The following is an 18,196-nucleotide window of genomic DNA, read 5'->3' as shown; positions in this document are numbered from 1 at the left end:
AGTGATTATAGGACAGATCACAGAGTTTGTCATGGGCTACCAAATGATCCTCTCATTTTTTTCCTTCTAGCTGTTCCAGAACATAGGAGGCGAAAGGGCTTAAATACTTTTTTATTATCACGTCGACTTTTTTTTCCTTCTTTTTTTGTGAACAATAACATATATACAAAAAAGCTATAAATTTCCAAGCACAGCACCACAATTAGTTGTACAACATACTTCAGACTTTGACATGGGTTACAATTTCACAATTTTAGGTTTTTACATTTAGCTGCTCTAAAATACTGGAGACTAAAAGAGATATCAGTGTAATGATTCAGCATTCATATTCATTTGTTAAGTCCTATCTTCTATGTATAATTCCACCATCACCTTTGATCTTTCCATACCTCTCATTGGGGTTGCTTGGGCTATGGCAATTCTAAATTTTTCATATTGGAAGGGTCTGTCACTAGCAATGGAGTAGGGAAATGGAACTGTCTGATGTTCTGGAGAGGCTGGGCTAGGTATCAGGACTTATCTGGACCAGGGACCCATCTGGAGGTTGTAGGTTTCTGGCAAGTTACTCTAGTGCCTGGAGCCCTTGTGGAATATTTTATATTGCCCTAGGTGTTCTTTAGGATTGGCTGGAATGGTTCTGGTTGGGGGCTGGCAGGTTATGATAGGTAGCAAGGTTTACCTGAAGCTCGCATAAGAGCAACATCCAGAGTAGCCTCTCGACTCTATTTGAACCCTTTCTGCCACTGATACTTTATTAATTACACTTCTTTTCCCCCTTTTGGTCAGGGTAGAATTGTTGATCCTGCAGTGCCATCCCTGGGAGTCCTCTGCCACGTCACCAGAGAGACTTTCACCCCTGGATGTCATGTCCCATGGAGGGGGGAGGGCAATGATTTCCCTTGCAGAGTTGGGCTTAGAGAGACTGAGGCCACATCTTAGCAACAGAGGTCCTCCAGAAGGAACTCTTAGGCATGCTTATAGGTAGGCTAAGCTTCTCTGCTACCTACACAAGCTTCACAAGAGTAAGTGTCCTGATTGAGGGCATGGCCTATTGATTTGGGTGTCCCTAAAGTTTGACACAGTATCAGGGGATTCCCTGATGGTAAGGTTTTTAATAGTTCCATTTTCTTTCTCCCCTCCCTCAGGGATCTTTGCCAATACTTTTTGATTATCTGGTTAATATACTCTAGGATGTTTCCAGGCATTACAATAATCTATACAGGATTAAAGGACCTCTTTCTCATTCTGTGCTCTCTGTGTTTCAGTTGTTCAAATGAGCAATACAGATAGGCTGAATTAGATTATGCACTACAGAAAATTTCAGTTTACTGAATAAGGTTTTCAAATAAACCTTTCTTCCATTGGTCTCAAAGAGTATGTGTGATTCTAAAATACAGACACTGTCTTCCTTACCCCTATGTTCTGAATTACTTTAACCTCAACCTGTTCGGCTTCGTTCTTATCTCTAAATATCAGGTTATATATATAAAACAGCCTATCAAAATACAGAAATAATAATCACCACTCCGGACTTAATGTGTCTGCTTCTAAAAGCTTACAGTCTAGGTCCGTTTTCTTATAAGCATTTTCTAAAGGTAACAATACCATTGTTGTTTCTTTGTTTCTAGCTTATTTTGTCTCACCAAATGTCCCACATGTTCATTCACATCGTAGCATGCCTCACTGCATTGTTCCTTTTTGTAGCAGCACAACCTTCGTTCATAAGTATACACCATTGTTCGCCAATCTACTTCTCCATCAGTGCATCCTTCAGCCACCTGCTAGACGTCGCTTTTTATATTTAAAGTACTTGGCCTGTATGAAAGGGTAATTTATCCTTCTGGTAATCTGTGACACTAAACTTTTAGAATCTTAGGTGTATTAGAAAACACTGCTTGGGCATTAAGAAGGAAATGGGCTACTTCAAAAAAAACATTGGAATAGAAAAAATTTTAAATTCACAGGAGATTACCTTGTAGATCACTATATAAATACATTTACAAAACCAGACTGGATGGATAATTTTTTAATGAAATGCAATTTACCGAAATGTTCCCCCATTAAATGTAGAAAGCTTAATTAGAACAATTACCATTTAAGAGGAAAAATATCAATAAACTATCCAAAAGAACCTACCAGACTCAGATGGTTCCATGGGGAATTCTACAAAAGTCTAAGAGATGACAGAGCCCCCAATACTCCAAAAATTAAGCCAGAACATTCAAATAGGCAAAACTGACTAATTTTTAAAGCAAGAGTAACGGTGTTAAGATACCTCATCCTTATAAAAATAGCATGCAAAGAAAAAAAACATTGAAAAGATAGTATACATACACAAAAAAATTACAGATCAATATTATTTATGTTATACAGATGCAAAAGTTCCAGGTAAAATAATAGAAAACTGAATCCAATACCATATTAAGAAAATAATACACGACAATCAAGCAGGATTTACCTTAGGAATGTAAGACTGTCTCAACATTAGAAACTCTATTAATATAATAATTCATATTAGTAGCTCTAAGGGATTTACACATGATTATCTCCATAGATGCTAAAGAGCCTTTGGTAGAGTTCAATACACAATTTCAACAGAAAATAGAAGCTGATATTTACTTTCTTAACATTACAAAATATACAGTCACATCATCTAACTTAATGGAGAAACACTAGCGATATGTATGGTCAGTTTGGGAAAAGGCCAAGAAGCTTACTATCTCTTTTCTTTCTAATATTGCACTGAAGATAATTGGGAAATATAATTAGGCAAGAGAAATCAATTAGTGACATAAGAAATGGAAAGTAAGATAAAAACTGTATCTATGTGCAGATGATAGAGCATACCTACAAAATCCTAATGAATCAATGATCAACTGCCTCAATAATAAAATTCAGGAGGGTAGTGAGATATAAAATTAATATCCAGAAATCAATAATCTACATATATGTAGAAATAACTAGTTAGAGAATATAATGGTGCAATAAAGCCTCACTTACATTCCTTTCCCAAGATTATAAACTCATTAAGGTCAGAGGCCAGACAACTTATCATTGCATACTCAGCTTCTAACACAGAGTCTGGCACATAAACCCTTCTTTATATTTTTGCTGAATTAAAAAAATAATTCCATCATGGTATAAATGAAAGTTAGCCTTAAGGTAGTATGTCATAGTTCAGAGACTTTTCTTAGGAATAATTTTTCCATAAGAAATTTAAATCTAACTTCAATACATCATTCTTCTTTTAAAAAATGACAGATTCTGAGCTGAAAAGAGTAACTGTCATCTTTCCAGGACTGCTATTTGAGAAAATATTATAGTTTAGACGGTAAGATTTAAATATTTACATTTCAGGTATATATTTAGAAATCCATCTTGATATTAGCCCTAAAAAATCCACATTAAACGCTTTCATAGGTCAATTAGGATATTCTAGGATTTTTTTTTACCATACTCAGGCTTGGAATAATACATGTACTTGGACCCAGAAATAAAGAGTGAAACACAGTTTATAGTTAGAACTTAGAGAAGGGAATATAAACATAATAAAGTCAACAAGTGGAGTGTGGTAGTAAATTAAACAATTAATCACTCAAGGGTCCGCTTAAGTGATGGAAAGAGTGAAAAAGATTTACATAGGGTTTGGAGTTAGAGATTAATTTGAATGATAAATTGGCTGCATTTTAGCTTTGTGACTTAGAACTTGCTATTCTCTAGATTTCCTCTATAGAAAAAGGATACAATTATCTACCTTTAAACTTGAAGTTGATGGTAAGATGAGATAAATTACGTGAAAAGAGCAAACCCAGATCCTGGCAGTTGAAGATACTAAAAAAATGCTAGTTTAGGCCTTCCATCCTTGCTATTCTCCTCAAATAATTCCTTACAATTTCATTATTTTCAAAGCTCCTTCAGAAGTGTATTAGTTTGTTAAGCTGCCTGAATGCAACATTAGAGAAATGGAATGGCTTTTATAACTGGAATTTATTAAGTTGCAAGTTGATAGTTCTAAGGCCATGGAAATGTCCAAATTACGGCACCAACAAGAGGTTACCTTCACTCAAGAAAGGCTGATGACATCTGGAACACCTCTGTCATCTGGGAAGGCATCTGCTTGTCCCTTGCTCTGGGTTCCATTCCTTTCAGAAAGCCTCTGTTTCCAGCGGTTTCCTCTCTAAGCATCTGTGGGCCTTCACTTAGCTCCTCCAGGACACAATTCTGGGTTCCGGCCTGCTTAGTATCTCATGGGAAGGCACATGGTGACATCTGCTGGGCCCTGCATCTCCAAATGCTTAGGTCTCATGTTGCCTTGAAGCAACTGTTCTCCAAATGTCTGAATCTGAGGTTTCTTCAAAATGTTTCCCCTTTTCCTACATGGGACATGACACGAGGGGTGTAAATCTCCTTGGCAATGTGGGACAGAACTCCTGGGATTCACCAGGATCTGGTATCATAGAACTGAGAAAAGTCTTCTTGATCAAAAGGGGGAAGAGAGAAATAAGGCAAAATAAAGTTTCAGTGGCTGAGAGATTACAGAGTCAAGAAGTTATCCTGGAGGTTATTCTTATGCATTGTATAGATATCCCATTTTTAGTTTATGGTGTATTGGAATGGCTGAAGGGAAGTACCTGAAACTGTTGAGCTATGTTCCATAGCCTTGATTCTTGAAGACGACTGTATAATGATATAACTTTAACATAGTGATTGTGAAACCTTGTGTCTGATGCTCCTTTTATCTAGGGTACAGACAGATGAGTAAAAAAATATGGCTAATAAATAAATAAATGAATAAATAATTGGGGGTAAAATAAATTGGGTAGACTGAAATACTAGTGTTCAACAAGAGGGAGGGGTAAGGGGTATAGAATGTATGAGATTTTTCTTTTTATTTCTTTTTCTGGAGTGATGCAAATGTTCTAAAAATGATCATGGTGATAAATACACAACTATGCGATGATGATGTGAGCCACTGATTGTACACCATGTATGGACTGTATGTGTGTGAAGATCTGTCAATAAAAATATTTTAAAAGTATACATATACAGTAAAGGGATTTGTGGAGAAATACATTTGTGCCCTCTCATATTTTAGTGAAGTTGTAGCTGGAATCCTGTCCTACAGTAATGACCATCATGAACAACATTAATGCTTTTCATAACTTATATACATAGACACATTTGTAAAATAAAAATCCCACCTATAGCATTTATATTAACTAAATGTGTTGCATAGGTAAACGGCAAAAATATGTTTAAAACAAAAGGAGAATTAAGTCAATTTAAAAAAAATTTGGCACCCAGTAAAATGAAAATAAGGGCTGTAGTATATATGTAAAAAAAAATTTTCCTTTTAAAGGACTCTGGTAAACTAGTCAAGATTCACCCACCTTGAATGGGTCTAGTCCCATCTCCATCTAATCAAACTAGCAAAAGAGGTGACGCTTGCGTTACATAATCCTACTTTTAGCAAGCAGGAGAATAATATTTTCCCATTTCTTTTCTATTTAAGAGCCTCCTGTATAAGCTAGCAGATTTATGCCCTAATGGGACAACTTAAGATGAATTATTTAATTTTGAGCTCTATATATTTTAAAGCACTAAAGTTCACTTTAAGAAGTGGTTTGGCATCTTTACAATTTATATTATAATTTCAAAAGGGTTTTAATGGGCTTATTTAAAAAGTTATCACATCATTTTTTCTATCCTAGGAAAGTAAAATATTCTTCTTCACTAAGTACAATAATTCTATAATATTGATCTTTTGATCCTTTATCAAAATTAATGAACATTGTTACAATTTAATTATAGCTACAATTTATTTTTATGCTACTAATGTTCTATAAGTAGGCAAGATAAATTGAACTACTGTTTGCTTTTGATTAATACTTAATTAGACACTAAAAATATGAGAAATGCTGAATTTCCTAACTTCTATTGCTTGCAGTAGGAATATCTACTTGGTATAAGAACGATAATATAAATGATAATTTGTGTTTGACTTTTCATTTTACAAAATGCTTTTAACATACCACCTTACTAAATCTTTCCTGGAACCCTCTGAGGTCGGTATTACTATCGGCACTTTTATATAGAGAGAAAAAATAGTCTTGAAAAGGTTATTTTTGCCACAGTAACCAGACTGGCATGCAGAAAGCTGGGATTCATAGCAAAATCCTGACTCCGAATACTTTGCTTCCCCTATTATCCACACTTGATTACAACATACTAATTGTTCTGTATATACTTCCAGTTCAAATTCTGAATGTGAATTTTAAGTGCTATCTTAGACTTTGAGACCCTCTGTTTTAATAAAAATACGTTCAGGTTTTTATTTTTTTAATGCTGCAGCAGTGACATCTAAAAAGTGAAACACACAGGCATGCAAAGATTTTGTCTAAATAACACATTTTTGGATCTGCAACTGGGGATTTTGTATATTCAGGGCATCATGTAAAGAGCTGCACCAAGGTATTACAACTTTTTTGCAAATATGGCTTTGTAATGCTCTAATAAAGCACAACTTTCAATTATAATAATGTGTTAGTTTGAAAGCTACTGAATTGCAATATGCCAAAAATGAAATGGCTTTCAGAAGGGGAATTTATTAAGTTACAAGTTTACAGTTCTGAGCCTGTAAAAATGCCCAAATTAAGGCATCCAGGTAAAGATACCTTAATTTAAGGAAGACCAATGGGTCAGGAACACCTCAGTCAGCTGGGAAGGCATGTGGCTGGCATCAGATGGTGCCTTGCTCCTGGGCTCTGCTGCTTTTAGCTTCTGTTCCTGTGGAGTTTCTCAGTTTGCTTCTTCAGGGCTGGCTTTTATCTCTTGGCTTCTCTTGGCTCTATCTCTCCAGGTTCTGGCTTGCTTAACATCTAATGGTGATGTCTGCTGGGCTCCAAGCATCTCCACACACCTGTGTCTCTGTCCTCCAAGTGTCATCATCTGTGTCCAGTCTGCTCTGAAGTTTCTGCGGGCTCTCTCTCTGTCAGCTCTGAGGCTTCTGTCCTTTCTGAGGTTTCTCCAAAATAGCTCCCATTTTAAAGATTCTAGTACTCTAATCAAGACCTACCTGGAATGGGTGGAGACGTATCTCCATCTAATCAAAAGGTCACACCCACAATTGGGTTGCCACATCTCTGTGGAGAAAATCTAATCAAAGGTTTACAACTACAGTATTAAATCAGGATTAAAAGAAAAGGCTGCTCCCACAAGATCAGATCAGGACTGGCTTTTATGGGGTACAAAATACTTACAAACCGGCACAAATACTGATGCTCTTGTCTCTGCTAATACAGAACATGTTTTCTTAAGAAATTAAAATAATTGTTTTCAAGAATGCCTTTTACAAATTTTAAGATTTCAAGACACCATTTTCTGCCACAAAAAGGAATGAAAGCATAGCCAACAACGTGTTTTCAGAAGAGGCAGAGATGGAGAGTACGGCGTGAACGCAGACATGTTCGATCTTAGAAATTACAAACATTTTCAGGAAACTTATGTGGACACTTTTCAGGGGAGTCTGATGGTTTTCCAAAATATACAAATCATAAACCTATGGCATTTGAATTAAAACTTAAGCAATGAATTAAAACATAAGCACTCCATTCAAAGGGAACGACTTGCACAACGATATGGGGTGATGGGTATGGCGGGAGCTCAACCTCAGCAGATGGAAGGGAGGAAGGAGGAGGCTGGAAAGCCAGGCAGAGCCCACACCCCACAGGAGGGGCCAGGAGTCCACGTGGATTTTCCTGAGGGTGATGGGACATCAGTGAAGCATTTTAAACAGTCCATATTGAGCAAAGCTGCTCTAAATCCAGGGTGGAGAGCAGGTTAGAGGGAGAAACTGGAGGTAGAGGTGGCACCTGGAATCATTCAGAGATCAGAGCTAAAGCAATGGGGATGGATGAGGAGGTCTGAGTTTCTGAGATAAGGAATATGTAGAATCAGTAGGATCCCCTTTGGGTTTTAATAAGCAATCACAAGATACAAAAGGAATGTCATGAGAATAAAGACTACTAATGGAATAAGGGAAAGATCTGGTAATAACTGTTAAAATATTATTATAGCACATATCCACACGTTTTCTATGAGAAGATTTGTTTCTATCCGAACAAAATTCTTACCTAAGTTCTTGAAATGGGTCTGCTCTGACAAGCGGGGTTTCCACTGAATGTTCGAAATGAGCCCCTTCAGGTCCTAAACAAAAACCAAAGCTGAATCAACAAAAAAGTAAATTAATGACACCAAGCATAATAAGTGGTTAGTTGACATACTACAGCACAAGATTTTGTTGTTTGCTGTTGAAATTTTTGTGGATATTTGAGTTGTACAAACAACAAATTCTACCCCTCTTTTCCTGGGATTCAAGATTTCACTTGGTTTCTATCCACAAAAGATTACTTTCAAATTGGTCGCAAATAAGCAAGCCTACTTTAAAACTAGAGAACGATATTAGTCATTAAATTGGAAAAAAATTCCTGTTGAAAATGGGATAAGTCTATGTATTTTAGGTAGTAGTAATTTGATGATTATATTTTATGTGTAATTGCATCTTGTGCCACTTTTTACTGTTTTTCTTTAAATTGTGAAGAATAAAATATATATGAAAATGCAATAAATTTCAAAGCATACCACAACAATTAGTTATAGAACAGATTTCAGTTTGGTATGGGTTACAGTTCCACAATTTTAGGTTTTTAATTCTTGCTGCTCCAAGACACTGGAGACTAAAAGAAACATCAGTATAATGATTCAGCAATCATACTCATTTGTTAAGTCCTTTCTTCTCTGTATAACTCCATCTTCTCCTTTGATCTTTCTCCCAGTCTTTAGGGGTATCGGGCTATACCCATTCTAACTTTTTCAAGTTGGAAAGGGCTGTAAATAATATGGGATGGGGGATGGAACTAGTTGATGTTCTGGAGAGGCTCGTCCCTCTGGGTTTCAGGACTCATATGGCCTAGGAACCCGTCTGCAGATTGTAGTCTTCTGGAAAGTAATCCTAGTGCATGGAACATTTGCAGAATCTCAGATAAAGTCCTATGTGTTCTTTAGGGTTGGAAGGAATGGTGTTGGTTGGGGTTTGGCAAACCATGGTAAGTAGTAATGTCTAGCTAAACGTTGCATAAAAGAGTAGCCTCCAGGGTAGCCTCTTAACTCTATTTGAACTCTCTCAGATACTGATACCTTACTTGCTACACTTCTTTTCCCACTTTTTGGTCAGGAAGGTATTGTTGATTCCACAGTGCCAGGGCCATTCTCATCCCTGGGAGTCCTCTCCCACATCACCAGGGAGACGTTCACCCCTGGATGTCATGTCCCATGTAGGAGGGCAATTATTTCACTTGCAAGTTGGGCTTAGAGAAAGAGGTCACCTCTGAGCAACAAAAGAGGTCCTCTAGAAGTAACTCTTAGGCATGACTATAGGTAGGCTTAGCGTCTCCCCTACATATGCAAGCTTCACAAGAGCAAGCCTCAAGATTAAGGGCTTAGTCTTTTGATATGGAAGCCCCCAATATTTGAGACAGTATCAGGGGTTACTTGGTGGTGAAGTTTAATAGTTCCATATTTTTTCTCCTGTATCTCAGGGGACTTTTGTGCCATAGTTTTATGAAAGCACATCAGGAAATTTACAGAGAAATAAAAAAATTTAAATTATTTTAAAATTTTTGTTAGTTTGATAGTCTGAGAATAATTATACATATGACCCAGTGCCCATCAGAATGTAGAGATTCAAAGGTGGTTGTGACAATGTCTTTGATACATCTTAGCCCAATTCATACTCGACTCAGGGAGGCAGGTAATATTATTTTTCCACTTTACCAAAGAAGAAATGAAGGAACAGAAAGGTTAATTAACTTGCCCAGGGTTACACAGCTCAGAAGTGGCAGGCTTGTATTTGCATTCAGATCTCATACTTTTAAACCATATGCTATAGAGTTTCTCATGTATAAACAAACAATATAAGATAGAATGTAATGTGCCACTAATTATTTTGGGAGTCATTAGCAGGGAAGCATTACTTTAAGGCAGCAGAAGATATTATATAGAAAATACAGTTGACCTGAACTATAAAAGAATGAGAAATTTATGAACCTATGGAATTGAGACTAGGATTTTCAAGGAGAGCAATGGCCCAGAGACAGGAGATGTGGGTCTGTGTATAAAGGAAGAATGACTAATAGAGCTCCCTGGGAAATTAAAGGATTCAGCATAGAAATAGTAATATATCTTTGATATTATATTGAAAATATGTCTGCTCTTGAATTTTATGGAAATGTACAAGACTTAAGTGGCAAATGTTGCCTATACATTCTCATCATGACTTACATAAGTGGCCTATCCTTGGGCAGCAAGCAGCACTTTGCAAGTAATTTATCTCTCCTTCTGTGTCCCAAAAGGTATACAGGAAAGATCCTTGCATTGTGCAGACTTTCCTCTTTAGGAAATACTGAATCAATGGAAATGTTTATTTTCTAATCCACATTTGTGTTAGTTTTGATAATAGGCATTGAAAAAAAATTGCCTGGGTGACTGTAGCAGATAAAGTTTCCCACAAAATAGGATGAGAAATCATGGCCCCGTGCAAAAGTTCTTGTCAGTGGTTCTTAAATTAGGTGAACCACACAAACAAAAATTAGGCAAAACAATTTTCTCCACGATAATATGAATGATATTAGCTGTGTTACTGTAACTACTACTTCAGTAATTGTATTTAAATATGACAAAAGCTCATATTTAAATCTTTACTAAAGAAATAATAGTATGTGACAGCTAAGTTAAAGAGGTTTAAATCAGTACAAAATGAGAATTTACAATTATTTACCAGATCTAGAGGCATTAACTAACATAAATTTATAATAAACTGAATATTAAGTAACATATAACTGAAGGTTAACTTTTCATAAAATTATAATTTATGCATATTTTATTCAGACAAAGAAGATATCCTAACATATACTGTAACAAGTCATATAGCTTTAAAATAACAAGCCAAACCTAAAGGTAATGGGGACATTTATGTAAAGGAAGGTTACATCAAGCATTGGAGTTCCCACAATAAACGGTGCCAATCAAATTTTATAGTACAATGTCTGGTTTGCCTGAAATATTGACAACAGTTTTTGGCTTGGAGGGGGGCAATAATTTAACGTGGTAATTTGTATGATTCTTCTGTCCCCTTTTAACCTTTTCTTTCCCCTTTTTCTCCTGACTTGCAATACATAAAAGAAGCAAAGAAAAAATACATTTCAAGCCATTCATCATTAAGATGAGTAGAGATATGCTAAGTGTATTTATATACTTTAATACAGTCTAAGGCTTAGCCAGCATTGTTTGAAACATGAGTATGTTTTAATGTGAAGCACTTGGGTGAACTTTTCAAATAATTAAAAAATAGTGATTGCAGACAGGAGGGCGCAGCTGGAAACTGAACGTCAGTGGAACCCGGAAGTGATGGGTGAGACCAGGAGAGACGCCCACTGCGCTGCCATGTGACAGAGAAACCAAGGGTCACCAGCGGCCAGCCCAGAACTCCAGACTTCAGGAAGAAAGCATTGCCCAGATGATACCTTGATCTGGACTTTTCTTTTCTCAGCATTTTCTTTCATTTCTTCAGAAAGATAGTCTAAGGTAAAGAGCTAAAAGAAACTACAAGATCCAAGAGGGCTGATTAGGGAGAGGCTGGACCCACTTCTCTCCCTCTAAACAGCGAAGGAACGGGCAGAAGCTGTCCAGAGCAATGGTTCTGGTGCTCTGGAGATCGGGAGAAGTGCTGTTGCCACACTCAGGAGAGTGTGAGATGAGACAGAGAAGTTGTGGTGAGAGCTGGTGAGTGACCCCCTCAGTCCTGGCTCCTGGTGCCCATTCCCCACTGTCAGGGCAGAAAGCTTCTGGTTTCCGGTACCCGGTTGTCAGGCAGGAGAACACTAAGAGCAGTGGAGGTCCATGCTCCCAAGAGCAGGGCGGGACATAGTTGAGCACTTCTCCAGCTTTTGGCTGGCAATTTGCATGGCTAGGAACACTGTTTTAACCCGGCTGACCCCCACGGCTGTGGCCACTGTCTGGAGCTGACAGCTAAGAACAACCTGCCTTCTGTGGGCTGAGAAGAACGGGGTGCCTAAGCCTGCCATCTGCTGGCAGTCAAGGAAACATCCAGGAGGATATCTAAAGGACTTTCGGGTGAAGAGGGCCATATGCTGAGCAGGACAGGAAAGTACATCCTTGGTGAGTGGAATTAAAGGCTCTTTGGCATCCTCACCTCATCTTCTTCCTGGAGCCTTGAGGAACTGGTGTGCATCCCTTTGTGGTTCCCTGGCCCAGCTCTGGTTGGGTAATACCGATGAACCAAGCATCAAAGAAGAACATTAACACAAAACCAATCAACATCAAAAGCTTTGGCTCAAGAGTGATCTGACCTTCAGAATAAACACACTAAGATAATCTGATGTACAGCCATCAACAAACATTAACAAGCCATATCAAGAATCAGGACGATATGGACCGAAGTAGCAAATAAAAAGGGTGGAAGGAGTTACACAATCTGAAACAACTGATCAAAGATGTTTAAACAAATCTACAGAAATTCAAGGAGATGATGAAAAAGATAAATAACATTAAGAAGAAGACACTGGGTGAGCATAAATAAGCATTTGAAAGCATGCAAAGAAAAATAACAGATCCTAAGGGAATGAAAGGCACAATAGATGAAATTAAAAATATACTCGAGGCACATAACTGCAGATTTGTAAAAGCAGAAGGAATCAGTGAAGTTAGAAGCAAATTTGAAGAAAGAAACAGAAAAAAGAATGGGAAAAATTGAGCCAGGTCTGAGGGAACTGATTGAAAATGTAAAACACTCAAACACTCGTGTTCTAGGAGAAAAGGAGGGAAAATGGACAGAAAGAATATTTGAGGAAATAATGGTTGTGAACTTTCCAATTCTTTTGAAAGTTATTTATATAATGTTGAAGAAGGTCAATGAATCTGAATAGACCTACTCCCAGACACATATTAATCAGAATGTCAAATACCAAAGATAAAGAGAGAATTCTGAAAGCAGCAAGAGAAAAGTGATTCATTTGTACTAGGAATGCCTGTAAGACTAAGCACTGAATTTCATCAGAAATCTTGGAGTTGAGTGCTCGCTTCGGCGGCACACATACTAAAACTGGAGCAATACCGGGAAGATAAGCACGGCCCCTGCGCGAGGATGACACGCAAATTCATGAAGCGTTCCATATTTTAAACATATGGATTAAAAGTAAATAAATAATAGGGGGAACAAATGTTAAAATAAATTTAGTAGATTGAAATGTTAGTGATCAATTAAAGGGGGGGTAAGGGATATAGTATATATGAATGTTTTTCTGTTTTCTTTTTATTTCTTTTTCTCAACTGTTGCAAATGTTCTAAGAAATGATCATGATGATGAATATACAACTACGTGATGATAGTGTAAGTTACTGATTAAATAACAAGAATGGAACGATCATATGGTAAGAATGTTTGTGTTTATATGCGGTTATGTTTCATAAATAAATAAAAAATATCATGGACTTGAGATGACAGTTGTATGGTATATTCAAGATACTGAAAGAGAAAAACTGCCAGCCAAGAATTCTCTATCTGGCAAAACTATCCTTTAAATATGAGGGAGAGTTTAAGATATACACAGTTAAACATAGGCTGAGAGAGTTTGTTAACAAGAGAATGTCCCTACAAGAAATACTAAAGGGAGTCATGCAGGCTTAAGGGAAAGGACAGGAGAGAGGCTTGGAAGAGGGTGTAGAAATTAAGAGTATCAGTAAAGGTAACTAAAAGAGTGTAGAGATAAAAATAAGATATGATATATAAAAACCTAATGATAAAATGGTTAGAGTGAATACTGCTTTTACAGGAATAACATTGAATGTTAAAGGGTTAAGCTTCCCAATCAAAAGACACAGACTGGAAGAATGAATAAAAAAATATGAGTCATCTATATGCTGTCTAAAAGAGACTCACCTTATACCCAAGGATACTAATAGGTTGAAAATGATAGGCTGGAAAAAGGGAATACACACAAACAGTATCCAAAATAAGTTGGAGTAGCTATATTAATATCAGACAAAATAGACTACGAAAGTTATTATAAGAGACAAAGGAGGACCTTATATATTAATAAAAGGGTGATCCACAAAGAAGAAACAGCAATCATAAATATAAATTCACCTAACCAGGCTGCCCCAAAATACCTGAGGCAAACACTAGCAAAACTGAAGGAAGAAACAGATGTATCTATAACAGTAGTTGGAGACTTCGATACACTACTCACATCAATAGGTAGAACATTTAGGCAGAGGATCAATATGGAAAGAGAGATGTTGAATAATTTGATAAATGAACTAGACCTAACAGAAAAATGGAGAACAGTGCACCCAAAGCAGCACGATATTTATTCTTCTGAAGTGCTCGTGGATCATTCTCCAGGATAGACCACCTGCTGAGTCACAAATATGCCTTAATAAATTTAAAAAGACTGGAATTTTACAAAACACTTCCTTTGAACATGATGCAACAAAGCTGGAAGTCAGCAACACGCAGAGAACTGGAAAATGCATAACTTTATGGAGGTTAAACAACACATTCTTAAACAATCAGGGGGTCAAAGAAGAACTATCAAGAGAAATCAGTAAATATCTCAAGACAAATGACAATGAGAACACAATATATCAAAACTTATGGGATGCGGTGAAGGCAGTACTGAGAGGGAAACTTATAACCCTAAATACCACATTAATAAGGAAGAAAGAGCTAAAATCAGAGACCCAACAACACAACTGGAGGAACTGGAGAAAAATAATAGGCTAAGCCCAAGGCAAGAAGGAAAAAATAAAGATTTGAACATAAATAAATGAAACCAAGAGCAACAACAATAATAAAAACAGTAGATAGAATCAACAAAACCAAAAGTTGGATCTTTGAGAAGATTAAAAAAATTGACAAGTCCTTTTGTCAATTTTTTTTTTTTTGCTATACTGACAGTGAAAAAAGAGAGACGATGCAAATAAATAGAATCAGAAATGAGTGGGGGCATATTACTACTGATCTGATCATAAGAGGATAATATAAACAACTGTATGCCAATTGTACACCAACAAACTAGACAACTTAGAGGAAACTGACATTTCTAGAAACACAAGAACAGCCTACACTGATACAGAAGAAATAGAGGGTCTTAACAAACCAATGACAAAGAAGTTGTCAGAGTCATCAAAAAACTCTCAACAAAGAAAAGCCCAAGACCAGATGGCTTTACAGATTAATTCTACTAATCATTGCAAGAAATAATACCAATTCTGTTCTAAAAAATTAGAAGAATTAGAACAGAGGGAATGCTACCTCACTCATTTTATGAAACCAACATCATATCCTAATGCCCAAGTCAGATAAATATCCTACAAGAAAAGAAAATTACACACTAACCTCTCTAATGAATATAGATGTAAAAATCCTCCACAAAACACTGACAAATCGAAACCAATTGCACATTAAAAGAATTATACACCATGATTAAGTGGGTTTTATTCCAGGTATGCAAGGTTGGTTCAACACAAGAAAATCAATTAATGTGCTATACTACATTAACAAATCTAAGGAGAAGAACCACATGACCATCTTGATTGATGCAGATAAGGTCTTGATTTATGCAGAAAAGGTATCTGCATCCCTATTTAAAAAAATCCACTATCCCCACTTCAAAAAACTGGAATAGAGGGAAACTTCCACTACATGAGAAAGGACATATATGAAAAGCCCACTGCTGACATTGTACGCAATGGTGAAAGCCTGAAAGCTTTCCCATTGAAATCAGAAAGAAGACAAGGCTGGCCACTGTCACCACTGCTATTCAACATAACACTAGAATTGTAGCTGGAGCAATTAGGCAAGAAAGAGAAATAAAAGGCATCCAGATCAGAAAAGAAGAAGTAAAACTTCCACTTTTTGCAGATGAAATGACCCTGTCATGGTCAGGTTCATGTGTCAACTTGGCCAAGTGGTGGTACCAGTTTGCTTGTTGGGCAAATGCTGGCCTCTCTGTTGCAATGAGGACATTTCATAGAATTAAATCATGATCATGTCTGCTGCATCCACAGCTGATTCCATTTGTAATCAGCCAAGGGGAGTGTCTTCTGCCTCCCTTGTGGAGTTTGTTCAGACCCTCCATCGGAATTGTCAGCTTCACAGCCTGCCCTGCAGATTTTGGACTCTGCATTCCTGCGGTCATGTGAGACACTTTTATAAATTTTATATTTGTGAGTGTTCCCTATTGATTCTGTTTCTCTAGAGAACCCTAACTAATACAGACCCTATACCTAGAATATCTATAAAATCTACTACAAAGCTACTAGACCTAATAAACAATTCAGCAAAGTGGCAGGATACAAGATTAATGTGAAAAAATTAGGAGTCTTTTTATACAGTAGTAATATCTGAGGAGAAAATCAGGAAAAAAATTCCATTAAAAATAGCAACTAAAAGAATCAAATATCTAGGAATAAATTTAATGAAGGAGGTAAAAGAACTATAATCAGAAAACTGCAAAGCATTGCTAAAAGAAATCAAAGAAGACCTAAATAAATGGAAGGACACTTTGTGTTTATGGATTGGAAAACTAAATATTTTTAAGATGTCAGTTCTACCCAAAGTGAGTTATAGATTCAATGCAATCCTAATAATAATTCCAAGAGCCTACCTTGAATATGGAAAAGCCAATTACTAACTTTATTTGGAAGGGTAAGGGATCCTGAATAGCCAAAAACATGAAAGTGAAGTTGGAGGACTCTCACTTCCTGATTTTAAAATATATTAAACAAAGCTACAATGTTAGAAACACCATGGTATTGCATATTGGCCAATTGTATTGAATTGAGAGTTCAGAAATAGACCATCACATCTATGGTCAATAGTTTTTGATAAGGTTGCCAAGGCCACCCAATTGGGAAAGAGCAGTCCTTTTGCAAGCACATGCTAGGAAAACTGGATATGCATATGCAAATGAATGAAAGAGGTCACCTATATTACACTTTATATAAAAATTAAGTCAAAATGGATCAAGGACATAAACATAAAAGCCAGAACCATAAAACTCCTAGAAGAAAATGCAGGGAAGTATCTTCAAGGTCCTGTGGTAGGCGGTAGTTTCTTAGACTTTATACCCAAACCTGAAGCAATGAAGGGAAACAATAAATAAATGAGACCTCTTGAAAACTTAATAGTTTTGAAAAGTATTTTGTCAAAAGCTGCCTACTCAATGGGAGGAAATATTTGGAAACCACATATCTGATAAGGGTTTAACATCCAGGATAGACAAAGAGATCCAACAACTCAATGGTAAAAGATCAAACAACCCCTTAAAAATGAGCAAAGTGCATGAATATACATTTTTCCAAAGAGGATATGCAAATGCTTAAAAAGCAAATGAAAAGATGTTCAACATCATTAGTTATTTAAGGAAATGCAAATCAAAACTACAATGAGATATTTCACACTTACTAGAATGGCCACTAAAACAAACAGAAAACTACAAGTGATGGTGAGGAAGTAAAGAATTAGGAACATTTATTCACTATTGATGGGAATGTAAATGTTACAGCGGCTGTTGAAGACAGTTTGGCAGTTTCTCAGGAAGCTAAGTATAGAACTGCCATATGACCCAGCAATCATGCTAGTAGGTATCTACTCAGAACTGAAGAGACATATCCAGACATTTGCATACCAATGTTCATAGAGGCATTATTCACAATTGCCAAAAGATGGAAACAAACAGGTGTCTACCAACTGAGGAATAAACAAAATGTGGTATATAGTGTGTGTGTGTATATATATATATATATGCTGTAATATTATGCAACTGTAAGAAAAAATGGCAGCCATGATGCTTGTGACTTCATGGATGAACTCTGAGCTCATCAGGTTGAGTGAATTAAGTCAGACACAAAAGGACAGCTGTTGTATGACCTCACTAATAGGAACTAAACATAACTAGCAAACTCATGGTGTTAAGACCTAGAACATAGGTAACCAGGAGAGAGAATGAGGGCAGAATGTGGAGAGCTGATGCTTAATCTGTGTAGAATATGTAATAATTGTAAATGTGTGGAAATGGGTGGAGGTGATGGGAGCACATTATAGTGAGTCTAAGAAC

The 18,196-nt window shown here is 36.7% G+C and overlaps 1 protein-coding gene and 1 non-coding gene across 2 annotated transcripts in view; one reads left to right on the top strand and one right to left on the bottom strand.

The window, feature by feature from the left end:
* The window catches only part of SGCG (sarcoglycan gamma), a 137,286-nt gene that overhangs the window by 8,552 nt on the left and 110,538 nt on the right, over positions 1–18,196 (bottom strand). The window contains exon 6 of the mRNA XM_077155867.1: positions 8,133–8,205. Coding sequence (XP_077011982.1) covers positions 8,133–8,205 — 73 coding nt within the window. The remainder of the gene's footprint in view (positions 1–8,132; positions 8,206–18,196) is intronic.
* LOC143681861 (U6 spliceosomal RNA) lies at positions 13,148–13,254 on the top strand. Its single transcript, XR_013174914.1, has one exon. It is a non-coding gene; the product is annotated as a U6 spliceosomal RNA (small nuclear RNA).

The sequence above is a fragment of the Tamandua tetradactyla genome, chromosome 4, assembly GCF_023851605.1.
Source record: "Tamandua tetradactyla isolate mTamTet1 chromosome 4, mTamTet1.pri, whole genome shotgun sequence".
NCBI classification, from domain to species: domain Eukaryota; kingdom Metazoa; phylum Chordata; class Mammalia; order Pilosa; family Myrmecophagidae; genus Tamandua; species Tamandua tetradactyla.
This window is presented reverse-complemented; position numbering and strand designations above follow the sequence as displayed.